The 25,227-nt window shown below is 43.2% G+C and overlaps 1 protein-coding gene across 1 annotated transcript in view; it reads right to left on the bottom strand.

The window, feature by feature from the left end:
- COL22A1 (collagen type XXII alpha 1 chain) overlaps positions 1 to 25,227 on the bottom strand; it is a 237,337-nt gene that overhangs the window by 17,846 nt on the left and 194,264 nt on the right. Inside the window, exons 41-52 of the mRNA XM_055800757.1 lie at positions 24,384 to 24,461; positions 19,904 to 19,939; positions 18,857 to 18,910; positions 11,564 to 11,608; positions 11,068 to 11,115; positions 8,933 to 9,046; positions 8,704 to 8,757; positions 6,423 to 6,476; positions 5,555 to 5,608; positions 3,995 to 4,048; positions 2,646 to 2,699; positions 1,794 to 1,847 (exon numbers count right to left, since the gene is read on the bottom strand). Coding sequence (XP_055656732.1) covers positions 1,794 to 1,847; positions 2,646 to 2,699; positions 3,995 to 4,048; positions 5,555 to 5,608; positions 6,423 to 6,476; positions 8,704 to 8,757; positions 8,933 to 9,046; positions 11,068 to 11,115; positions 11,564 to 11,608; positions 18,857 to 18,910; positions 19,904 to 19,939; positions 24,384 to 24,461 — 699 coding nt within the window. The remainder of the gene's footprint in view (positions 1 to 1,793; positions 1,848 to 2,645; positions 2,700 to 3,994; positions 4,049 to 5,554; positions 5,609 to 6,422; positions 6,477 to 8,703; positions 8,758 to 8,932; positions 9,047 to 11,067; positions 11,116 to 11,563; positions 11,609 to 18,856; positions 18,911 to 19,903; positions 19,940 to 24,383; positions 24,462 to 25,227) is intronic.

A 25,227-nucleotide genomic window follows, 5' to 3' on the forward strand; every position in this document is an offset into this window, starting at 1 on the left:
GGGTTCCTCCCGCAATGCCGGAGTGTGAGCGTGCAAAGAGGACAGTAGCGACAGACAGGCCCATACATACCGCTACCTGCACTGCCAGGAACACAGCCTTTCAGGTTCAAAGGCAGCTTACACCTTTGGACTGCTGCACCTTTACAGGCTTTAATGTCAGAGAGGTAATGCACAGAACTGCACCAACACCTAGTCAGCATATACAAAATCAGCAACTGCACATAGGAACCAGGTGTTTTGATGCAACTACACAACTGCCTGCAGCTGCTGTGACAAGTGCTGCTCCCCACACCAGCTGTCCTAATGACTAGTATATTGGGTTTGCCTCGCAAGGTTTTGGTAGCAGGGGGTGGCTTCTGTGAGAAGCTGACAGAAGCTTCCCCCATGTCCCATAGAGGCCATGCCAGCCAGCTCCAAGACAGACCCATGCTCGCCAAGGCTGAGCCCATCAGCAACACTGGTAGCGCCTTGGGGGTAAAATACTTAAGAAGGGGAAAAAAACCCTGTGCAACAAATCGCAGCCAGAAAGAAAGGAGTGAGAGTATGTGAGAGCAACATCTCTGTAGCCCCCCTGGCCAGTGCAGGAGGGGCTGGAGCTGCTCCAGGCCTGGAGCAGAGATTCCCCCCCAGCCCACGGTGCCCACGGCGCCCACGGCCCATGGAGCCCCCGGGGGAGCAGCCCCCTCCCCCGGGGCAGGGGGTGAAGAACTGCAGCCCATGGGAAGGGCTCCCGCTGGAGCAGTTCATGGAGGGCTGTCTCTCGTGGCAGGGACCCTGGGCTGGAGCAGAGTGTGAGGATGGCAGAGACAGCATGTGATGAACAGACTGCAACCCCATTCCCAGTCCCCTGGACTGCTAGGGATGAGAAGGTAATCAGGAGTAAAGCTGAGCCTGGGAAGAAGGTGTGGGTGGGAGGAAGGTGTTTTTAAGTTTTGGGTTTATTTCTCATTATCCTACTCTGATTTGATTGGTAATAAATTAACTGATTTCCCCAATTTGAGTCTGGTTTGCCCGTGATGGTAATTGCTGAGTGATGTCTTCCTGTCCTTATCTCAACCCATGAGCTTTTCATTATATTTTTCTCTTTCCTGTCCAATTGAAGGGGGAAGTAATAGAGCAGCTTTGGTGGGCTCCTGGCATCCCAGCCAGGGTCAGACCACCACAACTGGTGGTTCCTTCTGGAACCACTAAGTTCCATTTACAAGGTACAGAAAGGCTGGCAATGGCAGATACTGGAAGCACGTTGTTCATACAACAAACACAGCTGCAAGGAATGGCCTTCACTGCCCAATTTATTAACGTTTCCTTTTGGCTGACAACTTCATGGCTCAGCTTTTTCCCCCCTCAGCAAATGCAAGTGTAAACTAAGTAGAGAAAATCAAATATAAAACCTCTAATCCTGGACAACAGAACTGTCACAGAGCAATCCAGAAAAGGCTTTTTTAAAGACACCTCCTCTAAACTTTTTATGCCCCATAATCTTCTACGTAAAAAATGGATCACTAGGTTTAATGTTACAAGACAACCTTCTTTCTCTGCGATATTTACGATAGCTGTAAAAGTGGAATCACTAAGTTTTAGTGTATTTATGGTAGCTGTAAAAGAACCCAGTTTCTTTTCAAGATCGCTAGTGTGTAACTCTTATAAATTGCTTGAGACAATATAGTCCTTCTGGTGTTAAAAAACAGATGTGCAAACAGGCTCCATGCTCCCTCAAGGCACCCACAGATCCAAAAACAATAACTGGAAGCAGGCTCTGATTGCCTGAGCAAAACAATTTTAAATTACATTACCGGTTCACCAAGAGATCCTGGCTTGCCATCTTTGCCATCATTCCCAGCAATGCCCTGTAAATGAAATGCAAAACAGGGTGTAAGGAAGGAGTCAACAGGGAAGATTGGCGTGGGTTTTGTCAGTGCGAGTTTCACGGTGACAGCTCTGCTTCATTGTGGCATACTTGAATTTGCATAATCCTCCAAAAACTTCCCTATTACTATAGCTCAGCCATAAACCTTTCCTGGCCACACCACAACAACATAAACTCCCATTTTCCAGCATGGCAAGTCCAAGGGGTTTTCTCCTTTGCAGCAAGGCAAGCACCCCAACAGTCTTAAAACAGGATTCTGAAAACAGCTGTTATATAACATTATAATGCCATTATCTTCATTCAACTGTGCTGCTTTACACTGGAAATAGTTCTGACCCATCTTCATGACAGATTTAAAAAACCCCAAATTTTATACTAATACATTTTCCAGAAGAGAAGAGTCTATGTCCAAGATGCACTTGAACTTGAGTCAGTGCAAAGGGACTATTTTGACTGTGGATTGAGATAAAGACAGTATTTCATTCAATGAATTTTTGTGCCCTTAAACTAGAGCTATTAGCTGGTTTTTGTGCTTTGCATAATAGTATTTCTTCCAGTGAGGAGACAGATAAGGAACAGACCTGATTCAGCCTGGTGATTAACACTTAGCTTTAAAGTGATCAAATACAGCCAAGGACACAACATCAACATAACAGATACCATAACAGATCGTGCATAGCCTTCAAAACACCTCAGAAATGTCACCTCTTGTTTTACACACCTATGTGTTTATTAACAGTTTGATGTATTGAATTAGAAGGAGCTGAATTGCACTCACTGGCAGTCCAGGCAACCCTGGTGGGCCCTGTGGACCTGGAGGGCCATCTTTACCCTGGAAATAAAGCAGAAACACCGTGGGTCAGACAAGCTCCTCAGATGCTTCTGTCAGCTGAAGATAGAAGATAGATAGACTCCACATTATCAAATATGTAGTCTGACAAGGGACAACTGTGGGAAGCTGGTCTTGTAGCCCATGTCACACAGTGTACAAGGTTTCCTTGAATTCCTTCTCAATTAAACTGGAGGCTTTCTTTTTGTATACAATATCCAGTATTAGCTATAAGTTGTTACAGATAGAGAAACCACTGAAATCACTGGTAATTTTTTTCTGAAGTTTAATTGTTTTTAGTCCTAAAATTCCTGCATGTGATATCTAGCCGGGAAGTAGAAGATCTGTTTTTTATACGTATCAAATGAGTAATTTTGACTAGTGCCTTGCCCTCAGTCCCAAGAAATCTCCTTAGTTCATAGGACTGGACAATAGCATCCCAGGTCTTTCAGTGTCTCAACCTCGATCATCCATTTGAAAGGGAATTTAAGCCAGCCTGTCTATGCTCTGATTGCTCACTGATTTCATAATCAGAAGGACCATCACTGTTCACTTGTGATGAAGTTCTGGTTGAAATAGATCCGAAAAAGGCACCTTGCTCATTAGGAAACCCTGCTCTAGAAATTAATCACAGAATTACACAATCTTAAACTGTTCCAGCTCAACAGCATGCATTACTCAGGAAAGGTTCACTTTTTCCTCTTCAGCCTGAAGTTAGCATCAATCAGATTACCTGTCCCCCCCAGGGTTTTCTGATGTATTACTATAACATAGCATCTGAACACCCTTCAAATGGAACAGCTGTAGCAAAATTCTTCACGGACTTCTCAAAAATTACATCTGTATTAGTACTTTGGTGCTAGGGAATGGTCTCAGGTTCTGGCTTCTGAGCAGTCTGTGCCATGACATCCTTCAACAAGTTGCTAGTTTCATTTTGACAGTCCCCATGCACCATTCAGGTGTTAGCCTGAGTCACGAAGCATCCCAACAGATTTAGTCATCCCGTTCTAGAGGCTAAGAGATGTTAATAACAAGGACAGACAGATGAGAGGTGCAAAAACCTCCTCAGAAGTCCCATGGACTGGATTATATTTTGGCTAATTCAGAGTTTCATTTGGTGCGTAAACAAATCTGCAAGAACAGAGTCATCTGTGGTTATTTGTGGAGGTCCTACTTGCAGATGTAGAGTTGATTCAGGCTGGATATTTTGGAAAGATTTCAAAGGACATTACATGGGTTCCAGCTCAGCTTTACTTCACAGATCTAAATGTAGGTGAAACACACAGCTCAGAACTTACTATGTCTCCTGGGCTTCCTGCTGGTCCCATTGGTCCTGGTGCCCCATCTGGTCCCTGAACAAAATAAAGCAGAAACTACATGAGTAATTAACGCATTTGTACATTTGTCAACACACTCCCTACCACAGCTGGCAACACTGACGTTTTCTTCAGTCACTCAGTTCAGTATTTATTCCATCATTTCTTCATTCATCACAGAAAAGCAGTGCCAACCTCTGCATGCAATCAGTCTCCAAAGCCAAAAATAGTCTGATATTTGAGTTTGGTCCCGGCTCTTCCTTCTGAAAATAGGGGGGAAATAGGAAAAACCCAATCTTGTGACAAAAATAACTCTAAAGAACAGAAATTATGGGACCAATTTGAAGCACATGCTGTGGCAGACAAAATCCTGGAGCCACAAGTCAACGCAGACAGAGGAAAAAGTCAGCAAAAGTTGAAGAAAAAGTATCTTGGATAACATCACATAGTGCTCTGCTTTGACAGGCTCAGTTTTACTTTGCACATTTCCTTTGACTGTGAGTCTATTCAGAGGGTCTCATAGGAAAATTTTAAGAGTTTTAATCCTACTGGAATAGCCCTATGGCTGTGGCAGTATGAGGTTAATACAGACACGGTAAATGTGTCTGTGTTATTAACTGCTTAAATAATGCTCTTGGGACAGCGAATGACCCACAAAGCAAGCCCACATGTTGTCCCAGTGACAAAGCATTCAGCATCCTTTAGGCACTGCTACCATCTGAAAACAGAATTCTAACCTAATCCTCTTTTCTGGTACCTCCTGTCATTTAGTCAGTGCAATGTAAATTCAGCTTTGAAGAGACTGTGCTGATCCCCAGAACAGACAAAGGCTGCACACCCTCAGCACGGCAGAGCCAAACTGCACTGTAAGCAGCAATATGAGTAGTGATGACTGGGCAAAGAAAGGTGGTTTGGAAAGAAAAGGCCTTCACTCAGGAAAAGTCCCATCTCTTGGAGGGCGTAAGCAATGTTATCACAAGCAGGAGAGCCAAGTTATTTCAGCCCTGCTTCTGCACTGTCACCTCTGTATTTGCAGAGACAGTAAAATCAGGAATGAGAAGGACAGTGATGGAGAGGGACATGTGTAAGAGGCTTTTACATTCAAAAGTAACCCATAGGATATGAAAACTGGGGAAAATCCAGTCTCATACCACCACATAAAATTGAGAATTACAACACTCTTAGATCTGCTGGTTCTAGAATGACAACTTATTTCACATAAAAGAAAACAGCTATATACACACTACTAAGTAGTCTCTGTGGAAGAGTTTGCATCATCATTGCCTTGTATAAAGAGGGTGACTGAAGCTTAGCATCAATTTACAGAGTGAGTTGAAGCCAGCAGTGAGAAGTGGCTAATGTATTAAATAGTAATTATCATGAGAGGAGAACTCTAAGACACCCAGGGGACCATTTGGAACCCACTGGAAAAGGCAAATACAATGCACATACAGATGGGAACGGTCTTCTTCCCCGTGGAGCTTGCAACAACCTTTATTAATAAGGAAAGTACAGGACTATCTTTGCAACAGAGGAACTTACAGGTGGACCAGGGTTTCCAGGAGCCCCCGAGAAGCCGGGCATTCCAGGGTGGCCCTGCAGAAAAAAGAGAGTTTCTTTATGCATTATGCACATTTCTAGTTGTATAAAAGTTAACTGGTGATTGAACATTGTGAGGCAACATCAAAATGAGACAATACACAGAAAGCTGGTTATAAGGAAGTAAAGAACCATGGCTTTTTAAAGCAAAACCTTATTTCTTAAAGCATGTATTTCAGAAATAAACATAGTAAAATTTAAGGTGTACTTTTTCTAATGTGTACTTCAGTCTAAGCTAATGGAAGATGACAACAGATACTGTGGAATTGTACAAGGCAGGAGGTCAGGCAGGAAACCTCTTTAAAAGAGTCTACAAATCTCATTGAAGTGCTTATTTGCACCTTAAGCTATTGACTCAGCCTTTGGCAAAATTGACTATGAAAGTTTGCTCTAATTTAGACCATCCTCCTCTTTCCTGTGGCATCTCAGTCTCTCCTAAAAGAAGTCATCCTTACATTCATCTTCTAAGTCAGACAGAAACACTGGCTTTTTCAACCCAAAGACATCTGACCTCCCAGATCTCATCTAGGCATTATCCAGTCAGGTATTGTAGAGAATAGACCGCATTCGATCTAGAGGTGAGGAAACCAATCATACGGGAAGGGTTTTATTGGAGATAGGGATGGAAGCCTGTGGAAGACTGCTATAGTTCCACTGTTCAGCATAGCCCATTTGAGGTTTATCAGTGATGAAGAGCTCCCACCTTCCTCCTCTGCCTTTGACAAGGATATTCCTCTACAGATGTCACATGAGTTATTGAAGGAACAATCACAGTGATGTGATGTGATGTGTAAAAACACACTGTTTTTACCTGTTCACCTTTTTCTCCTGCATCCCCAGTCATACCACGGTCTCCTTTAGCACCCTGATAATGAAAAAAAAAAAAAAAAAAAAGCCACTGAAAGTCACTTAGATTCACTATTGTATCAGCTTTTAGACCTATTTCATAAAGCACTTGGAGATTTGAGCATTAAAATCACAAATTAGGACTGAGTCCTGCTTGCCCTCCTCTTCAATTCTTCCCTAGACTTTCACTACTAATGTTGGAGCCAGGAATATATGTGAAGAATGGCCTTTGAACAGTCCCAGCATAGCACATTTTTTTGGTGATGTAGTCTCATGTACATGAAGAGGACTTACACCTCGTTAGAAAGTAGACAGGTTGTTAGGAACTTCACTAAATCGGATATCGCTAAGGAATCATTTGGCCCAACAAAGGTGTCCACACTATGAGCTAGTAATCTGCTCTCCCTTCAGAGAGAGCTGCAATAAAATTTGCATTTCTAAGGCCCAGTGAGAAAATTCATACCCAGAAAGTGCCTCTTTCTCTTTCTCTTTCTCTTTTTCTCTTTCTCTTTCTCCTTTCCTAGCGATGACAGAACAGAGACAGCTAACGCAAGTGTAGGTGCCTGTATTACCAATGCTTAAAGTAAGGCAAAATGAGTCTCATACAGTGAAAAATACTGAGATGATGAAGAACAAATTATGAGCAATGCACTAATGAATTACTGGCCGTGGAAATAATATTCTGGTTAGAACATGGGAGCTAGGAGACAAGTGGGGGGAGGGAAGGCTGCTATTTCTTAATTAAAAGAGGCCTAATTCATATTGCCAGAAGGCATGAAGCTGCTCATGAGCAAAGATGTGCAGTTCTACTGCTCTATTTCAAAATAGGACCTAACACTAGTTTGGATGGTGTTAAGAAAAATATACTACATCTTCAGAAGTGCAGAGCTCTTTCAGTCTTCCTCTGAAAGGATCCTCTTAATGTTAGAAAGGAATCACAAAGACTGTCTTTGTGCCTTCTTAGGGGTCTTACGTATTTTCTTTTAACATTTGCAAACTCTGTGTATCTGCCTTTTTACTGAATGCAAGTTAGACTATTAATCAATTACTTGATTTTACTTTACATGCACATGTACGGTTTAAAATTGGTCCTGTTACTTCACCTAAACATTCAATCTTGCTGCCCAAATCTCTGATTTCTCATAGCATATAAGAAAGCTGCTGACATGGTGTATCTCAGACTACCTCACATTTCTGCTAGTTATTATCTTTATGGGTTACTGATTCCTTTGCAAATTTTATCCTGGAACATACTTTCATTTTGATCAACCCTATACTTACTTTTGAGACTCTACTGCCTTCCCTACCACACTTTTAATTGCAAGATATAAGATTAATTCATGACTCTCTATTAACTTGTCGTACACTCATAAGTGCAAATACAAAGATGTTAAAACAGTAGAAGCTATTTTAAGACAGTAGGTCAGTAATGTGGGCAAGTCTGGAGGAAACTGTGCTCCATCATGAAATCATCTTATCTCTTCCTTCATTGATTTGTTCTGATTTATTTCAGATTAGGCAGTTGTAAAGGTTTTGATTGTGACCAGGCACCGGCATTGTGAGCAGACTGATGCCAGACCTCTTCATGGGAAATGCTTGAAATGTGACATTATTAGAATCCTTCAGACACTGGAAGTTGGCCTGTGTCCCTAGACTGTTAGGCAGAACTATATAGTTGAAAGGATTTTTCCTTTATTATTTATATATTTATATAAAATTCCTATAGCATGTTTCAGGAAATATTCAGTCCGTGGATAAAACCACTATGGCAGATAGTGCATATAGAGTCCGGTAGGCCAATGCATCATCCTTAATTTAAATGATTCAAGCATACAGTATTCAAAGAAGAGAGGGACAGGCAGGGTGGCTATTGCTGAGGCTTTAATTTCTTCCTCAACTGATTTGAATTTAAACTTACTCTCAAGTCCTTATCTGTCATCAAAACACCAATGTAATGGAATTCAACATCAAAAATCAGGCCCTTCACTCTGTGCATGTGTGCGTATGCGTGTGCGTGTGAGAACAACTGGACGGTAGCAGACATTATTTAGGTAATGCAGTGTTCATGTGGGGAGCTGTGCAGTTCTGCTCGCATGTGGCACCCAGTGAATTGCCAGTACAGGGCCCACCCAGCAGGCCAGTCCTACCTCTTTACACATAGATAGATACCACCAAGATCTTGTGTTAGCCAGTGTACTAACTAGTCACAAATAAGTTTTTTAAACAACTAAAGAAAACCAACCAACCTTTGGGCCATCAAGCCCAGGTGGGCCTGCAGGACCTCTGGGACCAGGATTCCCCTGCAACGCAGGAAAGGTAGAAGTAAACACTAGTTTAGACCATTGACTCCACAGACATCTAAAAAAGATTCAGTAGGTTGCTGATGAAAAAAAAAAAATCGACCATCCAAAAATGTTATAAGAAAACCAAGTTTATAGCACATCCAAGGCATGGTCACTTCCCCAGCTCTCTTACCATTTTCCCATCTTGGCCATCTCTACCTGGTGGTCCTCGGAGACCTTTATCACCTTTGAAACCTGGGATGCCTGTTAGTCCTGGTGGGCCAGGAGGGCATTCACTGCACACATCCTAGGAAGGAAGATGGAGAAATAAATTAGCCATAGATGGAAGGCACTTAGCAGACCCTACAGACACCCATTATGAATGCAGCAGTGTGGTGCCAGTATAATAATACATAGCTCTTTGCAGTTTGACCACGCTGGGTACGATCTGGATCACTTGGCCTTACAGAACCGAAATTAGGGCAGTGTGGAGCAGAGAGAGGGTCAGCATCTGAGCTCACACATGCTCCCATGGGAAGTTCCCTATCAGTTCTAGTTGGACAGATCCTAACTGATCATCCATGATCAGGAAACCAAGGAAAAGCTTCTCCTAATGGGAAGGTCAGAGAACCACAAAGCAAGACGACGAAGAACAACCTCATTCTGAAGCTACAAGACTACTAGAAAACTCTGTCTACACCAGTTTGCAAAAGCTGGGTTACTGCTCAGAGGGCAGATTGCTAGGGAAAACCCAGGTGGAGTGCAATGTCAGAAAGGGTGTTCTGCATGTTTCTGCTTGGTATTTTTTCACTCCACACTTGGTGCAGATCTATATAAAGCAGCACCTTGAAATCCCAGATGAAATTAGGGCTCTGTTTTAAGAACTGAAACTGTATTCAGCACCTAGCATGGTCAAGGAGAACTCATCCTATGGAGTTTGTGAAGATCAAGTGAATGTCAGTGTCCTGGCCAAATTCTGTCACAGAGAATTACTACCTCCCTCCTTCCAAAACTTCTTGAAGCATTATCTCAGTAGTCTTCACATTTCTGCTATCCTCAGGAAATTATATACCATGGGTATGGCATTTCCATTTCAAAAGCAGACACCCTTTAGCAAAAGGGGAGTGAATCCTGCCTGTAAGAGACAGCATAGCGCAACAGGCAGCTCATCAGGCTGAGAGTTAGGAGGCCTTGCTCCAACATCCAGCTCTGTCAATGATCTGTTGTAAAATTGTGGGGTAAACTGTCTTTCTAAGTCTCAGTCCCTAAATGCATATTTATCTACTTATATGTGCTCGAGAAATGCTCCAAACAACAGAGCCCTAATTTCATCTGGGATTTCAAGGTGCTGCTTTATATAGATCTGTACCAAGTGTGGAGTGAAAAAATACCAAGGAGAAAGAATATGCAAGGCATACTAGTATGTTTAATCAGAACATAATCAAAAGAGGAAAACACAGGAACCTTAAAATGACCTCATACGCCCAAGAATCAGTCTCTTGCTATTATCCTGATCAGAAATCCCCCAAAATACCCTACAGTAAAATCTCCAGTAAAATATTTGGCTCTATAAGACAGCTCTTTGATGAAGGCATTTTACAGTAGCAATCTTAAAAGGGTCCTTTTGTTAATGGGATTGGTATAAAAAGCTGGGGGTTTTAGTTTCTTTTAATCAATAAGGCAGGATTTCTTGCCATGTCCCAAGACTGCTTAAAAATCTCCCACCTCAGCCCATGTAAATCTGTAAAGATTTTGCAGTCAACACCTATCAAACACTGACATTTCCCAGACAACTCTCTCATGGACACTAAAAGCAGACCGACAGATCATCGTTTTGGAACATGGGTGCATCGGGGGTTAATTACCTGCATTCTTTTAGATGCGCCATGCAAACTAACTTTGCAGCCAGAGTTCAAGACTACTCAGTCACTGTTGAAGGTACACATGAAAAATCAGACATTTTATTAAAATGTGTTCAATTGTCTGGTTTAGGTAAAGCAACTGGACAAAGTTTATTTCTCCTTGGGAACGCATGCCTCTCAGAAAGAGCTGAAAATAACAGCTTTTGCAAGATACACAAAGTTATAAAGATCTTTGTAGGTCATTTCACTGCTAGGGATAATCAAAAGGCATTGGGTTTTGATCTCCGGTATGTGATCTAGTGTCCCAATATCAGTGTAAGTAGGAGACCTGCAAGCCTCAAGGTTTGACAGAGTGTTTAAAGGCACCTTTTGCACTTGTAGCTCAGACACTTTCCCATCACAGAATGCTAGTCAGATGTGAATCAAACGTACACTTAAAATCCCACCATCATCAAAAGGAGATTACCTTTACTAAGAGATTTATGTCCTCTGGTGAGAGCAGGGGTGATGAACCCTGTGGAATGAGAAATTCATTAGCTTAGGCAATTTTAAAAGGCATCAATGTATAAGAAATTTTCCTGAACGAGCTTATGGACTCTCGTTGGTTTCCTTTGCCCTGCCTAGAACTCACTGGACCGAAAATGTACTTCCTGCCCTCTATCATCAATGCACTTCATCACACCTGAGATGAGTTCTTGCTGAGGGCACTGCATAGTGGTGCTACGAAAGTGCCTTTAGAATTTTAGCTCTCATTTACATGCAGGATATCCAGTTATTTTCATACTATTCCAAAGCCATCACAGGTATTTTTATCATAACCCCTTAGTGGTTCCTAGGGTTTTTCCAGTTGCTCTGCTGGGAAAAGCAGCAGTGGAAATGCACTGAAGTGCACTTCTGAGGTGAGGTGTAGGGGTGAAAACTGAGTTAAAAGGAAGATATAATACAGAAGTTAAGTTACATACTGGTTTTCCAGGAGGTCCTCTCTCCCCTGGGTTTCCAGGTACACCCTACAGATCAAGAGAAAGAAAAAATTATAAATGATCATTAAATAACCCCCTGGTTGCTCCCACACTATGCTGACTGCTCTGGACTAGCACATATTTTACTTTTTTCCACTAAGCACCGCTGCTTCTTGCACATGACAAACAGTAAACTCCTTTAAATATCTGCAACTTTAACATTGTCTGAATCCCTCCTAAATCTCATTTATCTACCATGTGATTTTGTTAAATTCATTTGAGTCACACGAAGACTGGAATTGCTTTAACTTGTCTTCTGGTCACAGGAAACACTATGAACTGCAATAGTGTGAAGGATGAAGCTTTAAATCCCTTAAGACACCTGTAACATTCAAAATCAAGACCTTGCTTTGCACAAGCTTTGCAAACAAATCCCTTGCACCTGAAATAGCAATGAGCCTTTTTGCTTGTTTGTGGGGTTGTATTGGTATCAGTTTCCCTGAGGTGAAGGCGTAGACATGATGATAAATTCCTTAGAATTTAAGGTCCAGGAAGTCATGGTTTGGAAAAAGGACACTCCCACACACCCCTGAATGAGCATCTCTTGCCTGTCATTAGCAAGTCATTAGTTTGTGAAAAGAAAAACAAACCGACAACAAACCAAACAAAACGAAAGGTTATTTTTGAATCTTTCATAAAGTAATTCTCAAATGGGAAACCAAATCTTTTGAACAGGATAGTTGGTCACTGTCCAGATTGTGACAGAAATCTGCATTGCAAACATCCTTGCAGTGGTGTTTTAAGTTGGACTCGGTGAGATTTCCCCAGACCGTTCTCTGTTAAATTCCTGTATCCATCTGGCTGTCACTCTGTGTCATCACTCAAGCATATGTGTGTTCTATCCATACTGAGTATCTTAAAGAACATACAAAATATCTTGTATCTTAACCAGATACAGAAGGCTGCCCTACGTGACCATTTTTGCATCTGCAGGAATGGTTTCTACTGACCATTTTAACACATCTTGTCTGTGTTCAGTTTTGTTGATTCTGCAAGGAGGATGCACCTGGAGAGGTCTCTGGCATGGTGCCAGATTCCCCAGTGAGGATGTTAATCCGAGTAGTGGTTTTCAACAGGTCTAGGCCCAGCAGGGGCTGTTTAGGTGACTCTGAGACTATCCAAAATTTCCACCTGGAAAGCTGCTTTAAAACTTGGCCAAATTCTTTGCCAGGAAGGAGACTGGTATTCTGTTCATCAGGCTGGTCCGTTCTCTCCAATCAGTTCACTGTATTATTTATGCAGACGACCAGATGGGGAGTTACTTGGCTACCTGGGGATTAAACATTTAAGTGCACTGTGTGTGCACACAGGTGAAGCTGGGATACCCTGCTACGCCATGATTATAGCTATAAAGCAAACCTGAATTTCATCTGTTGTCCTGGTTTCAGCTGGGATAGAGTTAATTTTCTTCTTAGTAGTTGGTGCAGTGCTGTGTTTTGGCTCTGATGTGAGAGCAATGTTGATAGGACACTGATGTTTTTAGTTGTTGCTGGGTGATGTTTTACTGAATCAAGGACTTTTCAGTTCCTTGGGCCCTGCCAGCCAGAGGGGAACATGTCCAGGACAGGTGACCCAAACTAGCCAAAGAGATATTCCATACCATATGGCATCATGCTGAGTATATAAACTGGGGGAAGAAGAAGGAAGGGGGGCACATTTGGCATTATGGCGTTTGTCTTCCCGAGTACCCGTTACACGTGCTGGAGCCCTGCTGTCCTGGGGGTGGCTGAGCTCCTGCCTGCCCATGGGGAGTGGGGAATGAATTCCTTGCTTTGCTTTGCTTGTGTGCACAACTTTTGCTTTACCTATTAAATTGTTCTTATCTCAACCCTTGAGTTTTACATTCGTTTCCAATCCTCCTCCTCATCCCTCTGGGTGGGGGGAGTGAGCAAGCGGCTGTGTGGGGCTTGGTTGCCGGCCGGGGTTAAACCACAACATCCTTGTATCTCACTTATAACTGAAATCTCGTACCTCTTGCTAGAGGAGAGAGAAAATGGGAAAATACATTGATTCTTCTTTTCCTATGTCCACATTAAACACTTCAGGGTGAACAACAACCCTTCAGTTACCTTGACTTTAAAAGCTTAAAATTAAACACAAACTGAAGTGGAGCTGAAGTGGAACTGAAGTAGTACTGAACTCCATGGATGAAAGCTTGTTTCCTGAGGAACTAAACCTTCTACAGGTGGGAACCAAGAGAAGATACGGCCTGAAGGAGATTCTTAGCTCATAGTTCCCCACAAGTGTCCTTCTGAGGAATTGAGTAAATATAAGGAAACATTATACCAATTTATAGTTTTGCTTTTTCCACAGAGCAGCTATGTGAATGTAGAAGATTGTGGGATGTTCCCAAAGTCCCTTCTCTCTCACAGATGCTAACCCTCAGGTCATGCTTCTGGCACCCTCTGCACTGTGGTTCTCAACCACTTCTGTAAGTGGAAGGAGGGTTGCCTAAATAACAGTTACACAGATTGTGCATTCCCAGACCTACTTTGTTCAGGAAGACACACAGCACTTGCTTTAAGGAGTGCAAAGCAACGCAAAGACTTGAGCCATGACAATCATCTTGGATCAGAAAGCAACACAGAAAATTCAGAAATGTCTTTCATGCTGACTAATAACGTAGCTATAAATAAGCTATTTCTACCACAGGGCTTGCTGACAGCCTTTTGCTTCTGGATCTGGAACGTGACATGGTACTAGCAGTGGAATTTGAGCGTTTAAAGAAGAATATAGGAAAAGACTTCTTTTTTATTAAAAAAGATACAGAAGGGAGTGACTGAAACTGAAATCCTGGGAAAGATTTAAGCGTGGCTGTGATATCCATATGGTATCAGACTGCACCGAGATGAAAAGGGATGGGCCTGTTTTCTTGAACAGTGTATGATGTGGAGCTGGTGATGTCTTTAATAGGGTCCAAATAAGCCAGGGTAAGAAATTAAGCTATGTGCCACGGCTGACTGTCCTGGTTTTGGCTAGGATAGAGTTAATTTTCTTCCTAGTAGCTGGAACAGTGCTGTGTTGTGGATTTAGGATGAGAATAATGTTGATAACACACTGATATTTTTAGTTGTTGCTAGGTGATCTTTATACTAAGTCAAGGACTTTTCAGTTTTTCAGGCCCTGCCAGTGAGAAGGGTGAAGGGACACAAGAAATTAGGAGGGACACCGCCAGGACAGCTGACCTGAACTAGCCACGGGGATATTCCATACCACAGAATGTCACGCTGAGTGTATGAACTAGGTGGAGTTGGGTAAGGCTTTGTGATGGCTGCTGGGGGACTGGTCAGCAGGTGGTGAGCAACTGTACTGAGCATCATTTGGGTTTTTTTCCCATTTTGGATTTTATTCCTCTCCCTCACTCTCCTTCTCATTACAATTTTTATTGTCATTAATTTTCATTTATATATATATGTTTATTATATTAATTTTCATTACTATATTTTATTTTAAATATTTAATTATGAAGTTGTTCTTATCACAACCCACGAGTTTTACCTCTTTCCCAAATCTCCTCCCCATCCCTCTGGGGGTGGATGGGGAGTGAGCAAACAGCTGCATGGTAGTTGCTGACTGGGGTTAAACCATGACACTGACAAATCTGAAAACTACTGTATCCCGAGAAAAGCCAAACAGTTGAAAGGCACAGGACTGCAAAAAGAGAAGTGTTCTTTCAAGAATGCTTATCTGAGCTGAAATGAACAAAGCGGCTGTAGGATGATGGCACTCTGACACATTGTATTCTCAGAGAACAGGCAACTGGAAGCAGAGTCCAAAGTAGAGGAAAGTTTGCTGGACTACAGAGGCCTGGAATTAGAAAAGGCTGACAACAAGGGCCAAGCTGCAAACATTGCTCAGAACAACATGAAAATGCTAGAAGGAAGGCCTGGAGGGTATAACTGCATCTGACAAGCTGACTAACAGGGAGGGAACTGGAAAAGAGAAAGCCAGAAAATTAAAAAAGTACTTAAAAGACTCTGCCAAAAAAACCCCCTGCATGGCACTGAAAAGAGACGCTGCTAATGCAGTGTGGGAGCATGCACAGACCCAAATAACAACCAGTATTGGAAAGCTCATTAAGTTTGAACACTTTCAGGAGTTTGCAGCCAACAGCAGCTGGCACAAAGTGGAATATCCAATGGCTGGTACAGCATAGCAGTGCTGGAAAAAGATGTCAGCAATGAGGAGGCATGGTGCACAGGATACAGAGTACTCTGTCAGTCTGCAAAATGTGACACACAGGAATGGTCTCTAACATGGAACTGATGGAAGCTGCGCAGATGACATGCTGAAAAACGATGCTCAGGTAAGTGATGTAAGTGAAAATAAAAAAGTGTATAAGGAAACCAGTCACATAGGCTTATGGTGGGCTAATTCTATTGCAAGACTGAAAATAAAACTTGAAATGCAGTAGTTTAAATAGGTTATAAGTCACAGGAATAAAAAGCCAATAGGAGGTTTAATAAATGTGCTCTGGTTTGGGGTGTATGTACCCTAAAATGAACACAAAGGTTCCTTGGAACTGCCCTTCGAACTGTATAGGAAAATCAACCCCAGAACAGAAAACTTTGCTTTTCAGATCCAATGGCAGTAATGTATGCATCCACAAAGTTTTTGTAATTATGAAAACAAATGCAGGGGAAGATTAACTTCCTGGTAATACTGGAACTTAGTTGTCATAATTAATTAACATAATTAAAAGTGGTTAATTAAATGTTTATGTTAATTAAAATTAGCTCAATCAAAATATAGAAAGACCCTATTAAATGGGTGCCCTCACTGCTAATAGCAGGACAAGAGACTGTCTCATTCAGATTGTTTTCTAATCTAGAGGAACTGAGTAGGTCTGTTGAACAGAAACATTTTATTTCCCAGCAGACAGACAGAGGAGAATGGATGCTTCCCAAAAAACATGTCGTGTAAGGATATTTGGCCAGAGAGTGTCAATTCCTTTAGGGGTATGTGGTCAAGGACATTTTTCAGCGCGACAAGGGAAAATAAAGAGGAAGCCATAAATAAGAACATACAGGGACATAAACCTGGCCAACAAATAAGGCAGGCAGTGATGGGAACCAAACCTGGACAGTCACACTAATCGATGAAGGCATGCGGGAGTGTGAGAATGTTTATTCCAGCAAGGTTATCTGTCCTGGGAGCTTGTCAATTTGGAAACTAAAGGAAAAGGAGAAAATCAGAAACAAAATATACCAAGACACAGACCTAAGAAGAAACAAATCATGCCACTCACACTAATTGATGGGCTATCAAGAAACCACAGGCTGCACTTCCAGGAAGATCAACCTGGACTTTGCAAGGGATAAGATTGCAAGACGGGGCGGGGCGGGGGGGGGGGGCGGGGGGCGCTGAACAGGGAGGGGTGCAGGAACTGATAGAGTGATGGAGATGCATGATGCATGGGAGGACAGGGAGGACATGCAGGGGAAGAGGGAGCAGAGAGGAACAAACGGGGGGAGACAGAAAAGGGTGTAGAAGGGGCCTGTCATACGTAAAACGGGGCTGGTCAGTGCAGTTGTCTGGCTGGTCCCTGCACCTGATCACCATGGTTTGTTCTATCATCTCACTATCTTCTTAGCAAAGCTTTTCTTAACTACCTCTCTGCATAATGTATGTGTGCTGCAAGGACTAAGTGCCATCTACTGGTGAGACCTGTATGCACGGGGAAACTGGTGCCAGCTACTGGAGTCAGACCGGGGGTACGGGCTGCCCCAGCCTCCGTTGTTGTCAGCTACTGGAGTGAGTGCAGGGGTCTCTAACCCCCGGCCACTGGGGTGGGAACGATGTGTGTTGCCAAAACCACCTACTGGGGGGACCAGCATGAGCAAGGTGAGTGAGGGGCTCCATGCCGGTGGCTGGCATGCAACTACAGGTCACAGCTGATGTGCCTGGTGCTAGCTGGGATGAGGCGAGTATCTGTGTTTTCCCCAGTCCTGGCGTGTGTGTGTGTAGGGGGTGTGTATTCATCAGCATACTTCAAGCTGGACCAGCTGGCAAGAAGGGGGACTTGGGTCCAGGCCAGGGTATCAGGTGGGTGAGGGGTCCATACCAATAAGCCCAGGGGGAAACATGAGTGTGAGGTGCACAAGGGACAAGTTGAATGTTGCATGTTTGCAGTGGCCATCGGGCTGGACCAGCAAGCAAGTAGAGGACCTGTGGGTGGGTAAGGGGGTCTGGGATCTGGGCAGGGGTGTGAGGACAGAGGGCTGTGCCAATGCTTGAAGGATCCGCAGACGTGTGTGTGTGTGTGCCACCACTAGTGACTTTCTGTCTCTGCTGGCGGAAAAGGAGGAAGGGACCTGGCTGGCTGTGTTTATGCTGCATGTGAACCCTGTATGTAGATGCTGTTGAAGACGTGCCTCATCTGTGGCAACTTATGTGATCAGCCACGTCAGTGTCCTCTGTGTCTGTGTGTCCATGGCTGTATCTCTGGGATTCATGCACAGCTTCATTACTGGTTGAACCTGCAAATGGGAAAGCAGCAGCTGCATCCCCCTACCCCTGGTCCTGGGCACCACAGGCCATGCAGGAGGGACCTGGTCTGGAGCAGCTGGAGGAGGCGGCCATGCACATAACATCACTCAACATGTAGAAATATTTTTTTGTAACTCTCAGAATATAAGAATCACCAGTTTCTCTGATTATCTTTTTTTAATACTCAGTACAGGAATACTACCAGCTTAAAATGTGATCTGGATAGTATTTTTTTTTTCTTCACAAAAGCAAGTGTAAGTAATGTTGAAGTAATTGAGAGCATGAAAGTAGGCACAATACATAGTACTCCTGTTATGGAACAAATTAGTCCTGCTATGCAAAAAACAAAGACCACAAAAAACCCTAGAGAAAGCACTCTTCAGGCTTTAAGAATTGGAGCTTTTGTTATCAGAAAAAAATTAAAATTTAATCTAAACACAAGAAAATAATGTATATGGTACAAGACAATATGTCTCAGCTTTGTCCCAACAGAAGACAACAGAAGAAGGGATTTATGGACATAATGAACTCCAGAGGATGAACACCAAGCCAAAAGGCTAAGAGGAACAGAACAAAACTAAACCAGCACATCTCTACTGTAAAACTAGACAATGATTTTCAAAACCTTGGACCATCCTAGTAACACTCAATGGCTGTGGTTGAGCATGAACACAATTTTCAGGGAAATTAGATTCGAGCATTGGCAAATTGGCAAATCTTGAGCACTTACACTTTTGTTTTACTTACATCCTGGCCAGGAGGCCCCTGTGGTCCAGGGATACCAGGTACACCACGGGGACCCTGGTAGGGAGAGAACAGACATACCCAATAACAGGAACAGTACTTATAAGGCGCTTCTTAGATGAAGAGAAAAAAAATCCTCAACCCAACAGTTACTGGGGAAAAAAAAACTGACTAGAAATTAAACAACTATGAGAGAGTTTAAGAAAAAAAATTAAATCTCATATTGCACTATCACAGTATCAATCATTACTGTGCCTCAAGGTACTTCACATGCATCACTAAAGTCAAGCCTCACATACCTTGATTGGAAAGGTAATAATGACTCTTTATAGGAGTCATTATGTTAATTTTATGATCACAGAGAAAATATGACTGCGCACAGGACTGCAGAGGAGAAAAGAAGGCCCATTCCCTCAGTGCCAAGCTAACAGACTGGGTAGGACTGGCTGTTGTGCTGGAAATTCGTGGCAGTGTATACTGAGACCACTGTACACAATTATTTTTTTTTCACACCAATGGATTGCGTCCTTTTAAAACTGCATGTTGAGGAACTAAATGTATTTGGTCAATACTGAAATGCATTCATTTGCATTGAACAAATACTGAAATGCAAATTATATATGTATATATCATTTGCATATATACTTATATGCATATAAGTAAGATATAAGTAAGAAAAATGCTTAAAAATTGTTTATTTTAAACCTTTGAGGCCTTGGCTATAAAGCATAGTGTACCTTGAAATACTTTTTTGAATTAAGGGTTAAACAAGTAACTCAATCTTTCTTTTGTAGGGCTATTGATAGGTAAGGAAAAGTTGTCACCATGCCAAGAGTCTCAACCAGCTCTTTCTCACAATTTAATACAACAGAAAAGTAGCTAGTAATGGAAAAGAGAAGTCCCCTTTGGATGGTTAGCCACCCTGTGACCGTACCAGCCTTGGAAAAAAAGAAACTAATTAAACATGCCTTCATGAAATCACCAGTAAAAACACAACGCGGTTGTGCCCTCCTTATAAAATCTGTGTGTAGTTAGAAAGACATACTGTACCAATGACCCTTTGTCTCCTGGGGGTCCCATAGGGCCCTGCAAACAGAAAAGACACAGCAATCAAAACAAGTTAAATTTAACACCCTCCCTTGTCTGATCAGGGTGGGTCCTGAAGCACCAAGATAAAACAAATTGGAGGAGGAAGGTCAAGGAAAAGGAGAAAGTCTGACATCCTGCTCACACAGACGCTGTTGCAGTGTGCAGTACTCAGCAGGACGTTTAGGGGAAGGATCAAAAGCAGAGTAAGGAAGAAATTGAGGTGGATCATGGAGGGAAAAGTGTCAGAAAAAAAGAAAGAAAAGAGGATCAGAGGGGCCAGCTGTATACTAACATGTTGCTTGTCTGACTGAGCCCTGCACTTCATCACCAGTCATAGAATCATAGAATATCTCAAGTTGGAAGATAACATCATCGAGTCCCACTCCCTGCTCTTCACAGGACTACCTAAAACTAAACCATATGACTACGAGCATTGCTTGAACTCTGACAGGCTTGGCGCTGTGACAACTTCCCTGGGGGAGCCTGTGCAAGTGACCAAGCACCCTCTCAGTGAAGAACCTGTTCCTAATGTCCAATGTGAACTTCCCCTGATGCGACTTCATGCCGTTCCCTCATGTCCTATCACTGGCCACCAGAGAGAGGAGATCAGCACCTGCCCCTCTGCTGCCTCCCTTGAGGAAGCTGCAGGCTGCGCTGAGGTCACCTGTCAGCCTTCTCTTCTCCAAGCTGAACAAACCAGGTGACCTCAGCCATTCCTCGTAAGTCTTGCCTTCAAGGCCTTTCACCATCTTGGTCACACTCTCACATAGTTTGATGTCCCTCTTCTGTTGGTATGCCCAAGACTGCACACAGTGCAGAGGTGGGACTGCACCAGTGCAGCGTAGAGCGGGACAGTCACCTCCCTCCACCAGCTCACAGTGCTGTGCTTGATGCGCCCCAGGACACCGTCGGCCCTTTTGGCTGCCAGGGCAGCTGTTGACACATATTCAGCTCTCCATCAACCCAACCCCCCAGATCCCTTTCCGTGGGGCTGCTCTCCGGCCTCTCATCCCCCCATCCGTGTGTATAACCAGGATTACCTTGATCCAGGTGGAGAATCCTGCACTCGTTCTTGTTGAATGTCATATGGTTGGTGACTGCCCAGCTCTCTAGTCTACCCTAATCTGTCTGTGAGGCCTCTCGACCCTCGAGGGAGTCCACAGCTCCTCCTAGTTTAGTACCATTGACAAACTTACTTAATGTACAATTCAATTCCTGTGTCCAGATCACTTATAAAAACATTGAAGAGCGCTGGCCCTAAAACTGAGCCCTGGGGAACCGCACTGGTGACTGGCCACCAGCCTGATGTAACCCCATTTACTACATTCTTATTAAATCATGTTTGTAACGCTCTTCAGCATGGGTGAGCTGATGAATCTGAGCTTGTGTGGTTGAATCTTAGTGAGTTTCAAGCCAGATGAGTTGGTGAGTTGGAGAGGTCTGAGTGCCAGCAGCTGCGGGGTTGTGAGACTATGAACCCAGGGGGCTTGCAGGTCTGGGGTGCCAGCAGCTGGAGGACACTGGGGTGCAGAGGCCTGGGTACTGGGCAGAGTAGTTTTCCAAGACCAGCTGCTGGAAAGATCCATATTTCATGTATAAATTCCAACAGTGGCCTTCAAACCTCATCAGCCAGAGAGGAGGAGAGGGATCGAGACATTCTTGCTCATATTTCTGAATGCTGTTAAGGTTTTTGTTAAGTGTTGATAAAGGCATTATTCACTGCATTGGTCTGTGTGGCCGTACACATGTGTGTATGTGTGTGCACTGAGTACACATATGCCCATTGGCAATATGTGCTCAGCCTGGCTCCTGCCTGGACCTGGGGACACAGAACCACAGCACCCCCGCATGTGTTGGCCCGGACTGGAAAATTCCCCCAGGTTCTGAAGACCACTGTATTCAGCTAACTGTAACACAAGGAAAAGCATCTCATGGGACCTGTGTGCTCTTTAAAAGACGTTAAAGCAGGGAGTCTAGTGGGCTTGCATATGCTATTTTTGGGGGGATGCAACTTAAAAATGTGCAACTTGGTGAGCTGCTAGAAAGTATCCACTTCTACAGGAACACCACAGAAGTGATGCAGTACCCATATCCAGCACGGATGAGTCAAGCTGGCTTTCCAAACACACCTAAAACAAGGCTTGAACTCACATCTCTGGGGCTGTGTTTGAATAAATTGGCTTGCGCTATGACTCCTCTCCCTTTGGTTTCTATTTCAGGCACATTAATTCGCAAATCCTTGTACAGTCCTCCATGCAAGACGCTTTAATGCTCTGCTCAAGCAAAGGCTAAATACATAATTCTGAACCCATAGCAATATGAACAGGGCAAAGCAGAGCAAAAGCAAAACCCTTCTACTTACGCAGCACACACGTTCTTTAGGCAACTTCAGCCTAAGTATGTGAATCGCCCCATTTCTCCAAGCAGTCCCCTCTTCTGCTTATGGTTCAGTTGGGAAGAACACATTCTGCTAATACTCATTTTATGGCTCTGTGTTCTTTTGCAGACAAAATGAAAAAATCCTCATCTCTATATACCTTTTTTTGCAGGGAGCAAAGCCTGGGAAAGGCTAAGGGCGCAGAAGGAAACAGGGTGAGGACTCCAATTAAAAAGAGTTGCTGGCTCTCAGCTCTGAAGCTGAAAGTATTATACACACAGTTTTGTCACATTGCTAAAAAGGGTATAGGCTGACACCTTTAATTCAGTGTGTTATAGGCACTGAAGCAGCTCCACAAACTTTATTCTGTTTTTTTCTGTGGGACTCAGTCTTTGTGAAAACCTGGTGGATTCAAGGTTATACACTGTTTTACAAATTCCAGAGTCTTTGCACTGGAGCTGAGGTTACGATGAGTCTACAGTGGGAAAAAACATGAGTCTACAGTGGAGAAAATAGTCATAATAGCTGGCCAAAAAAAAATATTAAAATAATAGTGAAGCAGATTAAATAAATCAAATCAATCGGGAATAGTGTGGTATGTAGATGACTACTCCTCCTGACAGTGGTCAAGCAATCATAACACAGAAAAAAGTAGTCTTCTGATGTGAGACAAGTGATGTCTACATTTGGAGTCAAGTTCTTAGTTGTTTGTGTTCACAGATATGCAGAAGCTAAAGCCCCAGTAAAGAATAGCTTTGTCATCTGGAGTACATCAGGATGCAGAAGTGAACTCATCTACCCCTGTACTGAATCTAAAAATCAGTAATTAAAAACTAGCCACAGCCTAGTGACTTTCAAACAAGCCAGACACTCATTTGCTAATTTCATTTTAATTTTAATGTTAATGGCTGCACATTAAGAACTGCAAGAACACCACTGTTACTTAGATAAATGATAACAAATAATACCCAGCAAATCTTCAGTCATCAGTAACCCTGTGAGGACCATCAAGGCCATGACAGTCACAAAGTGAAACATGACTGACCCAGTCTGTTTTATCTTACACAGTATTCAGCATGGTGAAAGCAAATATTTAAGTGGAGGTACACCTCAGAAAGCTGGATTTGTCAACCAGTATTAAACAGCAATATGACTGGTCAGCTCAAGGTAATTTCCTATACTAATTGGGAAACTTAAGATAATCAGAGCATGAAAACATTGACTGTGATTGGTACAATACCACGGCATGTACAAGGGGTTGCAAAAGAATGCAAGGTCTCAGATGTCCTCTAGCAATTACGGCTAGGAATAAAGTTTTGTTCCTCCTAAACATATTTCACTTGCAAATTCAGTGCCTCTCTGGAGGACTCTGAGCAGGATTACAGTCAGAGCTCTCCCAAATCCCCCTCATCTCAAGGAGTTGTACATGACAGGTACTGGAATGATCAAACCCCAGTGATATGAAAATCCCAGCTTTCCAGAGCAGACTCCCAGATACACCTTGCGGCCTACTGATAAGTAGGACATGAGGGCAGAGCTGGATGATGTCCAACTAAATATTTGTGGGAAGTTAGGAGGACAATGGCTGCCTTGGAATGCAGCAATTTAAGCAATCTGATTTTGTATTTCCCTATCAGAGTGCTGACTGTCACTGATGTGGGCATGAGTGTCACACTCATCTCTTCTAATAGGGTGACCGCAAGATTACATCTGGATGGTATACTAGGCCTGCTGGTTCAGCACAGATCTCAACTCACATCCACAGCCAATGCATCAAGATGATGTAGAAAAGTCAGGAGGAACAGCCCATGGTACCAATCACTCCTATAGCGTTTTTCCACCTTTCTTTTTCAATTAAACCCAAATGCATCAAAAGCCTTCTCAACAGACATGCAGACATCTGAGCCCTGAACGGCAGCCTCTGGACTAGTTTGTGGTTTGCACCTTCAGAGGGTGCAATGTCCCACTGGCTCTTGGCACAGCTGTGCACAGGTAACACATTCCCCAGAGGGCGATGTGTAAGTTTTCACCTTGCTACAGGTTGTAGCAGGACCGGCTACTTACAGGGGGTCCAGCCAGCCCGATTCCTGGCACGCCTCTGTCTCCTGGCTGTCCAGGGAGGCCGGGAGCTCCCCTCTCACCCTGAAACAAAGGAAGAAGTTAAGGTCTTTGGACGCTGTTGAGAAAATGTGCTGAAATACAATCAGCTTTTACAACCGAACGTAACATTGATACATCCTGACCTGGTCCTGCCCACAGAGGGACAGTATGAGGTCGTGGCAGGATGGGGATATGGCACCGTTACTGTCACATCATGACAAGAAAACTGTCCCCTTCACACGAGCTGCAGCCCACCTCTGTGAGGAGTCACACAACGTCCATGTGTGCCACATCACATAACTGAGTGGGAGCACAGCTTCAACAAGTATTTTAATTTATTTTAGTGCACAGCATCCAGTTTCCAACCTTTGCAATTCTGTGCAGCATATTAGGCATTCTCCTTGGCTTGGGGAAACTCTAAGCACCATAATACACATTTTTTTCTCTGTGTTTCTATGGTAGATAGCTAACCTGCAAACATTGCTAAATACAGATTATTTATCTGGGGAACAAAGAATTGGGGATGGTTTGGTTACATCTTAATGTTCTGCTTTACCAACATAGGCCTACTTACACAGGTGAATTATTTTTTTTGTAAAAATATGTCAACAGCTCTACCACTCTTTCTAGAGGACTATACGACAAAAGGAGAGCCCTCCCTTCTAGAAAACAGGATTCTCAATAATAAAACCTGAAGAGCACAGAAAGCTACTCGACACTGTTTCATGCACATAGTAGACACAGTTAAAAAAGAATTCAGCTGCAACACTTAAATTTAACGTCTATTCTTTTGTTACAGGGAGAAATT

The sequence above is a fragment of the Falco peregrinus genome, chromosome 3, assembly GCF_023634155.1.
Source record: "Falco peregrinus isolate bFalPer1 chromosome 3, bFalPer1.pri, whole genome shotgun sequence".
Lineage (NCBI taxonomy): Eukaryota > Metazoa > Chordata > Aves > Falconiformes > Falconidae > Falco > Falco peregrinus.